This window comes from Pistacia vera, unplaced genomic scaffold (genome assembly GCF_008641045.1).
Source record: "Pistacia vera cultivar Batoury unplaced genomic scaffold, PisVer_v2 Contig663, whole genome shotgun sequence".
NCBI classification, from domain to species: domain Eukaryota; kingdom Viridiplantae; phylum Streptophyta; class Magnoliopsida; order Sapindales; family Anacardiaceae; genus Pistacia; species Pistacia vera.
The window spans coordinates 463,257-478,654 of record NW_022196516.1 but is presented as its reverse complement, the minus strand read 5'-3'; the positions used below and the strand labels follow the sequence as shown (position 1 = coordinate 478,654).

General features: G+C 33.0%; 4 protein-coding genes across 4 annotated transcripts; 1 reads left to right on the top strand and 3 right to left on the bottom strand.

The window, feature by feature from the left end:
- The first annotated feature begins 230 nt into the window (after positions 1 to 230).
- Positions 231 to 1,645, top strand: LOC116112532 (acanthoscurrin-1-like). The gene is made up of 2 exons (XM_031398661.1): positions 231 to 316; positions 1,405 to 1,645. The coding sequence occupies exons 1-2, from the start codon at positions 231 to 233 to the stop codon at positions 1,643 to 1,645; spliced, it is 327 nt and encodes a 108-aa protein (XP_031254521.1).
- Positions 1,646 to 3,287: 1,642 nt separating this feature from the next.
- Positions 3,288 to 4,793, bottom strand: LOC116112569. Its single transcript, XM_031398697.1, has 3 exons — positions 4,701 to 4,793; positions 3,722 to 4,317; positions 3,288 to 3,604 (listed from the first exon to the last, which is right to left on the bottom strand). Exons 2-3 carry the CDS (start codon positions 4,274 to 4,276, stop codon positions 3,578 to 3,580), a joined length of 582 nt encoding a protein of 193 aa, XP_031254557.1. The 5' UTR covers positions 4,277 to 4,317; positions 4,701 to 4,793; the 3' UTR covers positions 3,288 to 3,577.
- A 1,380-nt stretch (positions 4,794 to 6,173) lies between these two features.
- On the bottom strand, positions 6,174 to 8,281 carry LOC116112531. Its single transcript, XM_031398660.1, has 2 exons — positions 7,505 to 8,281; positions 6,174 to 6,434 (listed from the first exon to the last, which is right to left on the bottom strand). Exons 1-2 carry the CDS (start codon positions 8,279 to 8,281, stop codon positions 6,174 to 6,176), a joined length of 1,038 nt encoding a protein of 345 aa, XP_031254520.1.
- A 2,298-nt stretch (positions 8,282 to 10,579) lies between these two features.
- On the bottom strand, positions 10,580 to 13,597 carry LOC116112530 (probable disease resistance protein At4g27220). Its single transcript, XM_031398659.1, has 3 exons — positions 13,421 to 13,597; positions 10,808 to 13,348; positions 10,580 to 10,615 (listed from the first exon to the last, which is right to left on the bottom strand). The coding sequence occupies exons 1-3, from the start codon at positions 13,595 to 13,597 to the stop codon at positions 10,580 to 10,582; spliced, it is 2,754 nt and encodes a 917-aa protein (XP_031254519.1).
- Between the last annotated feature and the right edge of the window lie 1,801 nt (positions 13,598 to 15,398).

Here is a 15,398-nt window from a genome sequence, read left to right as displayed (position 1 = left end):
TCTTGCCAAACTGCAAGTTGCACTATGAAGAGTGATGAGATACTCATCTTCTGCAAAGCCACCTTCAACCTAATTGAATACAAATCATGAATGCATACTCTAAAACGCTACAAAATTATAAAATTAACCAAAAAAATATATGTGGCTACCTTGGGTCCAGACAAGGTACGGCTTCAAGAGTTCGTTCTTCAAAGTTAGTGACGTCAAGTCGTCAACTGGCCTTCGCATCCATGGCAAAACTGCTCGCTTTTTATCTTCGCTACCTCCATTTTTATTCATCTTCGCTTTCAGCTAACACAGAGATTCTTCCTGGAATGTAATTTGCACCTCTCTCCACATAGTGGGAGGCAACTAAAAATTGTTAGGGTCTGTTTGAGTGTTTTTTTTTTTTTTTCATTATTTTTGATCAATTAAATAATCGGTTTTTAATTATATTGGTTTTAATTATTTTTGATCAATTAAATAATCGGTTTTTAATTATATTGGTTTTAAGGTGTTTTACAACTATTATTTTTCAGATTTTTTGATATATTGGTTTTGGTTGGTTCAAAATCTTTTAATGTATTTTTTAGGGGTTTATAAAACACTCTAAACCTGGATATTTTGGTTGATTTTAAAATTTTATTTCATAAATATCCTATTTATTATAAAACTATTCCAATTATATCCAAAAAAAATCTAACCATATTTTATGTGTCTCCAATCATATTAAATATAAAATAATTTTAAACAATCATACAAAAAATTATTAAAATTCATTTCTAGATGTTTTCTTAGAGAAATGGAGCTACAATTTTTTAATCATTTCAGATACTATAAAGAATGGCGAAGAAGGATAAAGAGACTTTATCACATTTGAAATTATAAAATATTAATAAGTAGAAAATAAATAAAGAATCCTTACCTTGCAATTGAAAAAACAAAACTCAGAAGTGCTAGTTGAAGTTGGGTATTTTTATGAGCATATATATATATATTATTTTAAAAAACTATGAGAACCGTTGAAAAATAAACTTCCAAGCATATGTTAGATGTTTTAAAAACCGCTACTAAAAATCCTTTAAAATCATTAAGATAGTTTACCCTTACAACTGTTACCATGAAACTCCTAACGGACCTTAGAATTTTAAGTCTGTTCCCAAGTATTTTTATTGTATACATATGTTGTTACCTTTCTTTGTCGAGTAATGTTATGCTTACTCACTATCTTACTAAACATTTTACTATCCTGAGTAATGTTATGTTTACTCACTATCTTACTAAACATCTTACTGTGTAATTATAACGCATAGTACGAGTACTATGCGTATAGTACCCGTACTATGCCATTATATTTATCAGGATATTAAGATAGTTAGTAAGATTGTGAGTAAGCGTAGTTTTATTGTTCTTTGTCCTTACTAGAGGCAGTGGTGGGCTCAGTGTTGGTGGAGTAGTCTTTGGTGGGTTGACTGGTGGTATTGGAGTGGATTTTAGTAGGTTCACTGGGGGAGGTGGAGCGGTCTTTGGTTGGCTCACTGGTGGAGGTGGTGTGGACTTGGGTGGGCTCACTGGTGGTGGTGGAGTTGCTTTGGGTGGGCTCACTCGTGGTGGTGGTGTAGCAATAGGTGTCTTCACTAGTGGTGGAGCTGGTGCCTGGAACTAAATTTGTCAATATAAAACTCATGTAGCAAACAACTTTGTTTACTCTTACATTGTAAAATTTATAATAAAAAAAGAGGTAAGCATGTTTACTTAGTTTAATCTACGTTAAAAAATGGACTTTAGATGATAACATAATGCTAAAGTCTTGATCTACATGAAATGGATCAGTAAGTGGGCTAAAAACCCAACTCATTTTCTGGATTTCTATGAAGCCCATTTCTATAATGTTAGGCCGAATTTCTGGCAAATATTGAACTCCGAGATGGTTTTATTTGTAGTTATGTGTTTTATTTTGGACTGGATCTTCATACATTAAAAGGAATTGAATACATATATTTATTAAATGGAGTTCTTGACTTCAAACATTATCTTAATTTCTTGAATTCAAACATTTGTATTCCATTAACCGATTGTATTATTCATATTGAATTAGTAATATTATCTTAATTTCTTTAATATAAGTTTGGATGAAACTTTTAGAGTTCTTCTTGGATACTTCTTCTCCTTTTCTTCTTCCTTATATCTTATAATTTAATACTAGATAGTGGATTTGTTAGTGTTCAGTGATTCAAACAATATAAGTTCATTGATGCATATATTATTCCTGTTTGTGCATGAAGAATTACCTCAATCTTTCTTAAAACTCTTCACATTTTGTAATTATAAAGCATAACATATTGAATTCAGATAATGAAAGAAAAATCATTCAAGCAATTCAATACATCAATCACAAAAGAAATGCATAAAATATTTTTGTGAGTCAATATAATACTATTTTTTCTCTGATGGCTTATATATTTTTGTGTGTAGATGATTAACGGCTTCTGATCTTCAAGTATCATTTGTAGTAACAATAGTGCTTTCCTGGTATAGATGTTTTTCAGTTGTCTATGTAGTAACATTCAGGCAAATTTGTTAGACAATTTCATTCTCATATTTCATATAAAGCTTCAAATTCTCTGTTTTTCTATCCCCTTTATACTTGATGCCAACTTATCTCTTTGGAAACATGGACCTCAATTTCTACTTCTCAGAAAAAAGCGAATGGTATCACAAATGGACCTCAAGTTCTACTTCTGAGAAACATGGACATCCAAGATAAAACTCTATTCATGGTTAAGTATCCTTGACTAATCTAACTCTCATTTTTTAAGTTGGGAATTCTATATTTTTTTCATTATAATTTTTGTTCTAGACTCAAGATGTAGTCATTCACATATTAATCATGGAGCAAGAGAAGCCTCGAATTTTGGGTTGAATACAAGATTGTACGTCAACTTGATTTGTGTAATTGCCATCTTAATAAGTTGATACAAGTTCTTGCTCTGTTTTTACATGAAGCTTTTTTGTTACATTTTTGCTTGTGTTTCTTGATTTCACGGTTGAGTGTTTTGGTGAATGTTGAATGGAGGATAATTAAAGAGAGGTGTCTCTAAGAGGATATAAGTCTTTAATGAAGAATAAAGATGGAAAACATTTGGTATCCCAATCATAAGGCCTTTTGTATCATATCATATCCATATTGTTACATCTCATTTCTGTTTCAAGCTTTATTGGACACATAGTCTTTCAATCTAAAGCTTCGAATTCCCTCTTCTTTGTCCTTTTATTACGTACTCAAAATGGTATTTTAAGGTGGAGTAAGCAAGTGCTTTTGCTCAGTTAATATAATTGCAAATAATCCATCAACAGAAATTAACAAACTGCATATCGTATCTTCTTGTTTGCCAAAAATGTTTGGCAACTTGGAGAAATTGGAATACATAATACAAATCCAATAAAGAATAAACAACAGGACAAATGCATAAACAGAGGGTGCTCCACCTTCAACCAAATGTGAAGATGATATCAGTTAAGATGGCAGAAATAAAGTCTCTCTTCACCTGGGGGAAATGGAATCGTGGCATATCACAAACTACTTGAAGAAATGACCTCAATCTTCTTTGGAGCTCTGCGCATTCTGTAATCATAAGGCATAGCTCATTGAATTAAGAAAATAAAAGGAAATATGAAGTCAACCAATTCAATTCATTAAACAATAAAAATGTATGAGGTATTCTGGTGAGTCAATACATACCGTATTGTTTTTGAACAAATGTTGTATAGTGGAATTAAGGCTGCCCTCCCAACATTCTTCAACTTCATTCTCTCCTTCTGTCAATCGTAGTTCTTGTAGCTTTGGTGTGCTTAAAGCTTCATGACAAAAAGTCTCCATCTTCAAGCATTGTTTGACAATTACTTTTTTCAAGGATGGGAATTCAAGAGTATAATCCCCACAACAAAAGCTTTTAAGGCTGGACAAACAGTGAAGTTCCAAACAATCCAGTCTGTTGAAAACAATTGGATCCTGCAGTACTTCATCTCCCAAATGTGTTATAATTTCCTCCATCATTTTGCAATCAGATACGTTTATTCTTGTAAGTTGATCCAGAGTTTTAGCTTTTAAGGGGGTCAGTAAGTATCTCAGTCCATCACACTTTGAAACTTGCAAAGTCTCCAAATTCTGGAAAGACACTGTTGATGACCATGAATTTTCTAAAATGCCACATCCAGATACTTTCAAAGTCTTCAGATTTTTAAAGGCATTGCTGGGCTGAGAATCTCCTATCCATAGATGCAGCAACCTGGACATTTCACTTAACTCTAGCTCTTTCAAGCAAGGGAATGCATCCTGGGAAAGCAGTCAATCACAAAGGGGAAATTGTTGAAACCAAAAAAAAAAAAAAAAAAAAAAAAAAAAAAAAAAAAAAAAAAAAAAAAAAAAAAAAAAAGAGCTGATTAGTATAGGCGGGTAGCACTAAATTGGTGAGATTAGAGACATAGGGGACTTATTTACCGATAATGATACGTGATAGAGTTTTACAGTAGAAAAATTATTCAATTATGAATAATACTACATATTTCAAGTAAAATTCACGCATAGCTAATAATAAATATGTTTGACATAATCTTTTAAGAGATTAAATAAAATAAATAAAAAGAGAGGCGAAATTAGAAAATTGTAGGAGCCTTTACATGAGTTATAGACAGATTATTTGAGTATTGGGGCTCATACCTGTAAACCAAGAACAGTGGTTGTTGACTTTCTCCATCAGTCCCTTGGATGCTCAAAAATTCTGAAGCAAATATCTCCACATTATCACATCCATATACCTCATCACTTCTAAACTGGCCATTCAGAAATATGTACTTTGGGTATAAACTTTTGAGACTCGGTAGCATTTGAGAGACACAGGCAAACTTAGAGAAGACAAACCTAGGTACTGTTTCCTCGTCAACAGTTTCCTCACCTCACTAGCCTTTTCTCAAGCACTTCAATATCTCTTCAAGAATCACAATTTTGTACTTCCAACGTCTTAGTTCTGGTGTCCCAAGCAGTTTGATGGAAAAACATTACAAGTCTTTTTACAAAGACTAAAAACACACGATTTAATTTGCAGAAGGAATCCAAAGAGACTGATCGTCCCAAATCTTTACCAATTCATTAGCATGACTGATTGACAATCTCTCCAAACTGGGAATCTTACCTGAAGAATTATTTACAATTACGACATAAACCATCCTTATTGTGAATCATAAACATAAAATTAGTAGGTATAAAATGAGAAAATAGATTAACTGAATCGAGAAAATGGATTAAAAACATATTACCTTTTTATCAAAAAGAGATTGCATGCAAGTATATCTTTGCACTCATTTCTTCATTTTCTTTGCTGATGATGTCATTCCACCACGTATAGGCTTGGAGATGAATGTTTGAACACCAGGGCAATTTTAATCCACAGTCTGAATAAGGATGACAATTTCAATAATATTTGCAGCGGAGCTGCAAAATGTTGTGAGCTTTGGAAGATTATAAGCCTCAAATCGTATAATTTAGGAAACAACACCTACTTGATCTCTCTTCATCTTCATCTATTACTCTTTCCATGAACTACAGTTAGATATCTCAAGCTTCTTCAGTTTGAAAAGACTTTTGACCATTGAAAATGGAAAAATATTTTAAATGATCAAAGCCATCGATGACCAAGTTTGTTAATTTGGAAGCAAGAAGGTGCTTCAAGCTGGGTAACACAACCTGCATGCATATAAAAGTTTTTTTTTCAGAAACAAAAACTTTATTTTGTTTCTAAAATATGTGAATTTCTTTATTAAAACTTATCATCGTGGAAAAAGAATTGAAGCAGACTTACCTTTACGGTGAAAAGAGATGCAAGATGGATGCTAAACTCCTCATATGTATCTTTTGACAGTCCTTACGTAATAGTTTCCAGGGAGGACATTCCAAAATTTCACTTCCCGAATAGAAGCTTGTCAAGTTAGCAATGACTCAAGCACAACAGAGTTTAATTGAGGGATTACGATTTATCACTCACTGCATCCTTTTGCGGTTCCTTTTTGATGATCACTTCTATCAAAACACAGTTTTTCACTTCTATCTTCTGAAGTTGAACAAGACCCAACAACATAGACGGTGTAAATATATATCTCAAGTTGTTGCAATTGTCAATTTCAAGATTTCAATTTCTTTAAGCCCAGAATTTCTTGACGACTTTCGTCAAATCAAACACTTGTTCTAGTGACTCACAACTTCTTACATCCAACATTTCCAGATTTTTGAAGCCGCATAACACATTGGATGGAATAGCACTTGACATATCTGAAAAGTTATCCACTTCTAATGACTTTAAATTCCAGAATAAGTCGATTGGTGCCTGACCATTCCATAATTTTTCTTTCAAGTTGGGGAATTGAGAGAGTGTCAAATGTTCAAAGCTACAGAAACCAACCTGTGAAACCCAAAATATTGGATTAAAATATTGAATTTTGAAAGACTAAAACATAGAAAAGTATTTGAAGCTTAACAAAATGAATATTTATATATGAATGTCAATGAAATTTTAATATTGGATGTGCTAACTCATTATAACAAATTTCATGCTGTTGTAACAAAACACTACATCCTTGTTCTATTATTATAAAACATAAGTAGTCACATTAATAAGAATCAAAAGTAATCTTTCAGTAAAAAGATTAAAAATAATAATAATTATAATACATAAATGTAACAACATTTTGTACTTCTTTATAATTTTAATAAGTGCCCCTCTGTGATAAGACCACCTGAAAGTTGGACATAAAAAGCTATGGAACGATTGGAAATCTTATGCTTCTACTTATTAGACATGAACCAAAGAAAATAGCCACTAAATAGTTGTGAATATATAATAACAACAAATGAAAAAAAAAAAAAAAAAAGGTACAGAATTATAAATCATACTATACTATTCTTTTTTCATGCAATTTTGCACAACAAATATCATTCAGTTTTGTCTTTGTAATCTACTTTGAAACTGTGTAAGAAAAAAAAATGTACACGGTCCAAGTTGCAAGTAGTTCTCATAAAAATTTAACCAAGGCATAATGACCCTTATAGAGCAGATTGAGAAAAACTAGATCCTGAATCAAAATACAAAATAATTGTTCAAAAACAACTTAATGAAAATTTTGAACAAGTATCAATGTACGCTTTTCAAACTTGGTTAGCATGTAATTGATTTGTATATGCCATCAGCAGATTGAGATTTGTGGAATCCTAGAATTATAAATTTTTAATTGAAATAGGAGTTTGACAAATTTTCATCCTTGTCTTTAAAAGTTAATAGCTCTTGTAGTCATGGTTTTGGCCCTGTTGCATCAATCTCTATCATTAATTCAAAATTATAATATAAACAATATCATAAATAGTATTACAAATCATCATATATATTAGTAGTAATATCTGTAAAAAAATATATATATAGATATCAATAGCAATGTTGTAAAAGGAAAGAAAATGATTTTGTTAAAGAATAAATACCATATCTGTAAACATCTGCTTGATAGTGGAGTTGAGGTCCTCCTTCCAAAAATATGCTGGGTCATCCTCTCTCGACAATTGAACTCTCTTTAGCAAAGGTGTGCTTAAGACTCCCTGAGAGAAGATCTTTAATTTTGGGCATTGACTCACAATAACTTGCTCCAAACAAGGGAACTTGAAGGAATAATTGGTTGAGCAGAAGAATGTGAGGCATGATAAACGGTAAAGCTCCAAAACTTTCAATTGGCCAAAAACAATCGCTTCTTCTCTGTCTCCCTCGTTTGCTATTACCTCTGTCACTAACTTGCAGTCTCTTATTTTCATTGTTGTGAGATTGACAAGAGTCTTGGCTGCTGAGCATGCAAGTACGTTGACTAGTCCATCGCAGCTCCAACTGTCCAGAGTTGTAAGATTTTTGAAAGCCATTGCGATTGGCATCAAAATTGTCAAACAATGGCATCTATCTACTTGTAGAGTTTGAAGATTTTGAAGAAATGTGTCCCCTCGTAAATCTTGTTTCCATGTATGTCCTTGTTCATAGGGGAATAGCTCTTTGAAACTATTACCACAAAACGAAAGTGATTCCAAACAATTTAACCTTTGAAGGAAACCAGACAGAGAAGCAACAGATTCATCATCAAAGTTACCCAGGTAAAGTTTTTTAAGTTTGCCAAAGCTCTCAGCTAGATCACAGTGGAGGAATGTCAATTTGAAGTCATGTGCATCTAAACCCAACACTTCCAAATTTGGTATGACCTGAGAATTAGGTGTTAGCATTCACTCATCAACAAGTTCACCGATATACACAGAAAAATGCTACGATTTTTTCATATATATGGTACAGGTGTCACAAGTTATATACTTAAGAAGCAATCAGTATCATTATTGAGAATGCAAGCTGCACTCAAACAACAAATAAATGCTGGATTCTGGACTGCTAATGAACTAAAACTGCAGAAGTTTGTTATGTTTCCCGCCCAAAATCAAGTTGCAAGTCAAGTGGCATAAGGTAGTTAGGCAAGTTGATCAAGTTGTTGAAGGTTGTTATGCAAGTTGGTCAACTTGCTGAACAATTTGATTTACTTCCCCGCAAAATCAACGGCAGTAAAGGATTATTTGTTTTTTTGTTACAGCTCAATGATTGAGATATTCTTCCATTTTTTGTTCACTCATTTACAATATAAAAGAACGTCCCCTGTACTTGAAAACAATCAATGAAAAATAGTTACCATTTCTGCCTTGGTTTCCTCTTTTTTAAATTCTTAGATCACCAAACCTTCACTCTAAATTGCCTTTACACTCATTAATTAGTAGTACAACTAATTATAAGCAAGTAGAAACATATATAACCAGATCTTTAATTTGGAAATAATGTAAATGGAAATGTACAAGGCAAAAGGTCTTATCTACTTTTATGAGCCAAATTTTAATGCAGGAAACAAGAATTTGGTTTATGATGTGTGCCGTTGATATTACCAACAAAATTTCTTCAAATGATTATGTTATTTATATATTTTAAATAAATAAATATGTTACAACGTTAGTATACACTTTAAACAGGAATTACATAAATGAACAACAATTTTTAATCAGCAAAATGAATAATATCTCACAGCTGAAACATTCAGTTGATTATTATGCATCAACTCGATGGATTTAAAGAGAAAAAAGAATTTATTGTAACTAAGCAAAAGGAAAGAGCTTCTTAGTTTATTTTAATTTGCAACAGGAACATTAATGTCCTTATGAATTGGAAACTGAAATTGAGTGACGCTTTGTTTAAATCTTAATTTTCATTTGGGGTACTATATCATACCAAAAAGTGTGAAACCAAATAAAAGTATTTATGTTATACTATGTAAAATGGAAAATTGGCCATCCCACAATATTGGTGCACATATATAATCAGAATAAGCAATGATCAGATTAATTTGAACAATCATAAACATGTTAAATTTTTTAGTATGGATGAAACTTAAATCATAATACCTTTTCTAACTGAAAAATGGCAGGTTGGCTTTCCCCATCATCTTTCCTTTGGAAGCTAGGAAATTCTGAAGCATATATTTTTATCTTCTTGCAACGATACACACTCAAACTATTTAGCATTGGCCACTCCGTTGTATGCGACCCCAAGTAGAAACATTTGAGTTTCGGTAAATTAGCAAGATAGAAGAATGTTAATTGTGGAAACAAAAAATTAGGGGCCCCCTTAACTTCCTCCTCAGAAACAATTTCCTCCAACCCACAGGAGATTAAGCGAAGGTCATTAAGTTGTACAAGACCAGTAGCTATAGTAACTGGAAAGAGACTTTTCATACTCCAACAGCTTTTAACAATTAACTCTTTCAGATTGTGAAAAGTGAGAAGTCTGTGAGAATTAGATGGAACAATAGTCTTTAACTTTTCACAGAATTCGACTCTCACTTCTTTTAGTTTGCAAAATGATTCCACATGGAGTTGTTGGTTGTGCCATATCAATTGCAAGTTATTCAAGTGTAAGAGTACCATCACCTCCAAGCTTGGAAAAGCAACCTATAGCAAAAAATCCATGATGTCAATATTTTTGTATAAAAGACCCACAATCTTACGATAAGAAAGATGTCCAAATAGTGTGTAAGGTTGATCTACTCTCAAAAAAAAAAAAAAAAACGTTTTGAAGGAAATAGGCAACATAATTTTTTAATATAAAGATAAATCACCTTTTCATCAAAAAGAGGGTTTATATCAATAAAGTAGTTCTCCAAGTTTAGTTCTTCTTCAGGTTCTTCTCTCACCGTGCCTTGATAAAAAGATTTGCAGTAGAATGTCTTCAAATTAGAGCAACCATCAATATGAAGTTCATTTAAAGATGGGAATTCGATTGAATTCCCGGTGCCAAAAGTCACAAGTTTTGGCAAAACTTCAAGCTTTAGGTAGAATAGTTTAGGAAAGCTCATATCAATTATCCTTTCTTCTCCTTCTTTCTCTTTTGAGTCGATTATTACTTCCATTGACTTACAATTGCCTATCACAAGTATATGGAGTTGGTTAAGACTTTTGACCATAGAGGCTGAAAACAAAAATTTCAAGCCATTACACTCCTCCACGGTTAAGCTTTTTAAGCATTGACTATAAGAAGACATTGCCAAAGGTTGATCAAGCCATGTATTCTCAATATTAATTGAGCACAATTTCAAGTTCTCCAATCTTGGAAAGACAACCTGTGAAAATAAACCTTGTTCGTAAACATAACTTATAGACTAATAAGAAAACTGCTTTTTACATCAAAATAAAATAAAAGATGAAAAATACAAAACATACCCTCATGTCAGAACCAATCTTTATGAACTGTGGTAGACGTTGTAGTGTTAGAGAACACAATTGATTGAAGTCAATCTTATCATTTGTTTCAATTTCATCACCATGGTCTGTACTTTCTTCACCAAAAATCTCTTTTAGGTTCTTACAATCAGTCACTTCAATTTCTTGTAGCTGAGTAAAGTTTTTTGCCACGGAAGATGCAAAGAGATACTCCAATCTATCACATTTTTCTATTTTCATTATCCTTAATTTGCTGAACGACCCTGCATTGAGTTGGCCACGGCATATCTTCTCCAAATTAATCAAATTACGAAGGATGAAGGACTCCAATTTGGGAAAGGCTAGATTCCAAGCAACTGACTTAATGATACATAAAAGCTCCAGACAATCTTTTACAAGCAGATGCTTCAAATGTGGAAAACCATCCATATCGAATTCATAAAGAACATTTCTAACACCATTCATTTCCTCTAGAGAAAGATCTTCAGTCATCTTCAACAAAGCTTTAATCCCAAGCCCCAAACAAGTACTATTGTTGATCTTGAGTTTGAGCATTCTTGAAGTTGAAAGGTCATATTTATGGGACCACTTCCATTTATCTCCTATAAATATCTTATAACTTTTCAACTTCTTAAAGAACAAGTCTCGTGGCATAACTCCAGCATCCTGAATATGAAGATGTAAAGCTGTTAGGTTAGACAACCGCTTTAACTCTCCAAGACTAGCATTTCTTCGTCCTTGATTATCGACTCCTTCAACCTCCCATTGAACAAAGCTATTGCCCATATATAGCTCTTCTAATTGAGACAAGCAGGAGATGACATTTGGGGCAATGTATCTAAGGTTTAAACAATTGCTCAAATCTAACAACTTCAGCCGAGTCAATTGTCTGATTTCTCCAGGCAACTGTTCAATATCAGATCCCTCAAAGCTAAGGACCTCTAATGTCGTTAGGTTTCCGACTATTGCTACATCTCCTAGCAGGCAATCGTAGAAACACAACGTTCGTATGTTCTTTAGGCAATAAAGGGATGAAGGTAATGAAAACAATTGTATTCCGGTCAAATCTATAACTTTCAGTTCACTTGTTCCTTCAAAAAAAGCATCTGGGATTTGTAGATTTTTGTTTTTCACAAATAGGAAAAACAACTTGAGTTTCGGACATTCCAACTTTTCAGGAAGCTCATCATAAATATCTCTATACGGCAAAGATATAGCGTTTGAATCTTTTTTCTCCTCCAATACTTCCTTCAAGCTAGTGACATTTTGAATATTAAACATGAGCTTATCTTTTGATGCAATCGATACAGCAACAGCATGAATAATGTCATGCATTTTAACTCTGTTGTCATCTTCATCGTCGTCCAACAATAAACAGCGAGCTTTCAGATGATCTATCAACCTATGCAATCTATTCCTTCCTTCTTCTAATGTATAACCATCTCCAAACAAACTCCAACCCATACTGTATTTCAATAAGTCAGCAATGTACATTCTACTGCCTGCATTTTGTAGAGCACAAAGAAGAAACAGTGTTTCTGCTTCCTCATTTTTCAAAAAATTGTAACTCAGTTCTATAGTAGAGAACAAAGTTTCATCCATATCTAGAAGGCATCTTGGATTAGACCTTTTTAGTTGAGCCAAGGTATCTTCCCAAGCGTTAAGACTCTCATTTTTCAATGCATGTGCAATTGTTGAAATAGCAACCGGTAAACCTGCACATTTGGCAACTATCTGAATTGCTACATAATGAAAATCAGGGTTTTCTGCCAAATCACCCACAATCTTCCCAAACAAATTCCATGAGTCTCCATCAGATAAAGGATAAACAGGGATATTCTTCTGAATCTTCATATCTTTTTTTAATACATCCAGATTTCTGGAAGTTAGCAATACCATGCATCGCCTCACCTTGTCATCTTTTCCTTGTTTCTCAGCTCCCCCGAAAGGAATTCCAATTGCATCAAAGTCAAGCTTAGTCCAAATATCATCGAATATTACAAGTACATTCTTCTCCTTCTTTATCTTGTTACGTAGTAGACCAACTCTCTCATATTCATTCTCCTGTCCAAATTCCAGGCCTAAATCAAAAGCAATTTTTTCTTGAATTTTTTTGTAGTCTGGGTTTTGTGTCACCTCAGCGATGACCACCTCATCAAATAACTTGTTTTCCTTGGCCTGCCAAGCTACTTTTCTGACTAGTGTGGTTTTGCCCACACCTCCCATCCCATACACCCCAATCATGTTAACATTAGCATCTTTCAATGTGTCCATAATTTCCTGCAAAACTTGCATTCTAGAATCAAAGGCCTCGAAGCCTCTAACATACATGGATTTTGTCCTCTGTAAAGCGGGACGGTAAGAAACACTATTGAAGTCCCCCTTTCCGCAGAGATCGGTGCCATCCATTTTGGCCTTCATTGCTTTTTTGCCAAGCCTGTAACGTTGAATCAAATTAGGACATGACCCCAATTTGAAACAGCCGCCCTTGTAAGCTTTATCTTCATCCTCAATGATGGATTTTGCTACCCCTTCAGTGAACTCATCCACGTCAATCAGCCATTTTGTAACAACTTCATAAATATCTTCCCCCCGTCTTTCAGCAGACTATACAGGTCTCTGCACCATTTCTTTTTTATCTCTGATCTCCTGAACTTGATTCTTGAGGCCGTTGATGTAGTTCTGGTACTTGAGCACATAAGAGATCTGCTGTTTAAGCAAACCATATATATCTAATGTAGCCTCTTCCACAACTTTAGAGGCACCAGCCAGAGCTAATTCTTGAGCCATTGCCTATTTCTTGTGAGATGTTTATGAACACTGGATATAAAGAAAAAAGTGAGAAACGGTTGATAGGAAACAAAGAAAAAGAAACAGAGTTACTAAACAAAATACTTACAAGGAAAGTTGGGTAAACAGAATCTAGCTTTAAGCAAACAGATCTCTGCTAGACAAGTGCACCTCGATCTATATTTCTCTTAGAGCTGTTCAAGGACCAGTAGTTGTGTGTTTGATTATCTTTTCTGCGAGTAAGAATCAAACAGACATGTAGTTATTAATCCCATACATCTATTAATATATATATTTTTCTATTAATTTCAAGCTGAAAATAATTTATAACCATTCCATGTCCTCTATGATAATGTTTTTGGTATTGTTGTATTGGAAATTATATGCAGTATTAGAAATATGATATCTCTGATGGCCATGATTTATGAATATTATGTGCAGATAAGAAATTAATATTAAGTGGGATAGATAAGTATGCAACAGTTGAATTGAGTAATTCTATATCTTACTTCTATCTATCTTAAAGCCTTATTTAGCTAATGAATGAGGCAGCAAACAATAATTTTGGTACACCCACTAACTACTGCTAATCATCTTAAAGGAAGCGACATATTTATGAATACTGGATATAAAGATAAAAGTGAGTAAAATAAACAGAGTTAATAAGCAAAATACTTACAAGGAAAGCTCCGTAAACAGGATCTTAGCTTGAACCAAACAGATCTCTGCTGTCAGTATCAGAAAAGTTGAGAACAATGCTGGATTCTATCTCTTTTTTTTTTTTTTTTTCAAGTAAATTTATGGATACTGAATATAAGTAAATGTAAATAAAGTACAGAGAATTGAAAGTGAAAACAGGAGTAAAGAAAAAACGCAGGAGAAGGATAAGAGTAAAACAAGTGCAGCTTAATGGCTTAATCTGAGAGTAAGAGCAAAGTATTCAAGGAGCAGATTGAGTGTTTGTTTCTCTTCTTTGTGAGCAAGAATAAGCAACAAAGATTAATAAAGTCTTTGTTTAATTTAAGAAACAACTCTATATTCATACAAAAAGGTCTCGTAGGAATGGATTTTGGAGAAATGATGTTTACCGAGGATTCAACGGTCAACTAACAAATATTTGTATAATTTAACACAATTTGAACTATATAAAATTATAATACAGGTAAGGAGGTAAGCATGTATAATTTATATGAATAGAGAATGACCACTATAATAATACCTGTAGAACAGTGGACCAGTCAAATTAAACTTTACTTTGAGCAAATAAAATCACTTGTAAAATTATGAGAAATAATATATAATATTGAATTTGAAACAATCTTAGAGAGTAATAGAAACCAAACAGTAAACAATCACACCCAAATAATGTAAACAGTAAAGAGAAAGTACATATGCGATTTACTCTTGTTCAACTAAAAAAAATTACGTTTAGTAAAGTCAATATTAATAATTGAAATATCTCGTCATCTCTCCTGTTACAATAAATGTATTTACATATGATTTGTTATATCACTCATACAAGAGAATAATAAATTTATATCCTAGTTTAATGAAAAAAATCATGTGACGGCAACCGACAAATGCCTTGGTGCAAGAAATGAACTTGGAGAAAGTGCAATTACCTAACCTAACGCGTGAATAATAGTGAGCTGATCTGTATAATGCATAAACAAATTGAATTATCATAATATAAGATACCAAACAAGCGTAGATTAAGGATCTAACACATAAAGATCAAACACTACCAACCTTTAGTTATTTTCTCATTTTAGTGATTTCAAAGACAGTCAAATCTTTTAAT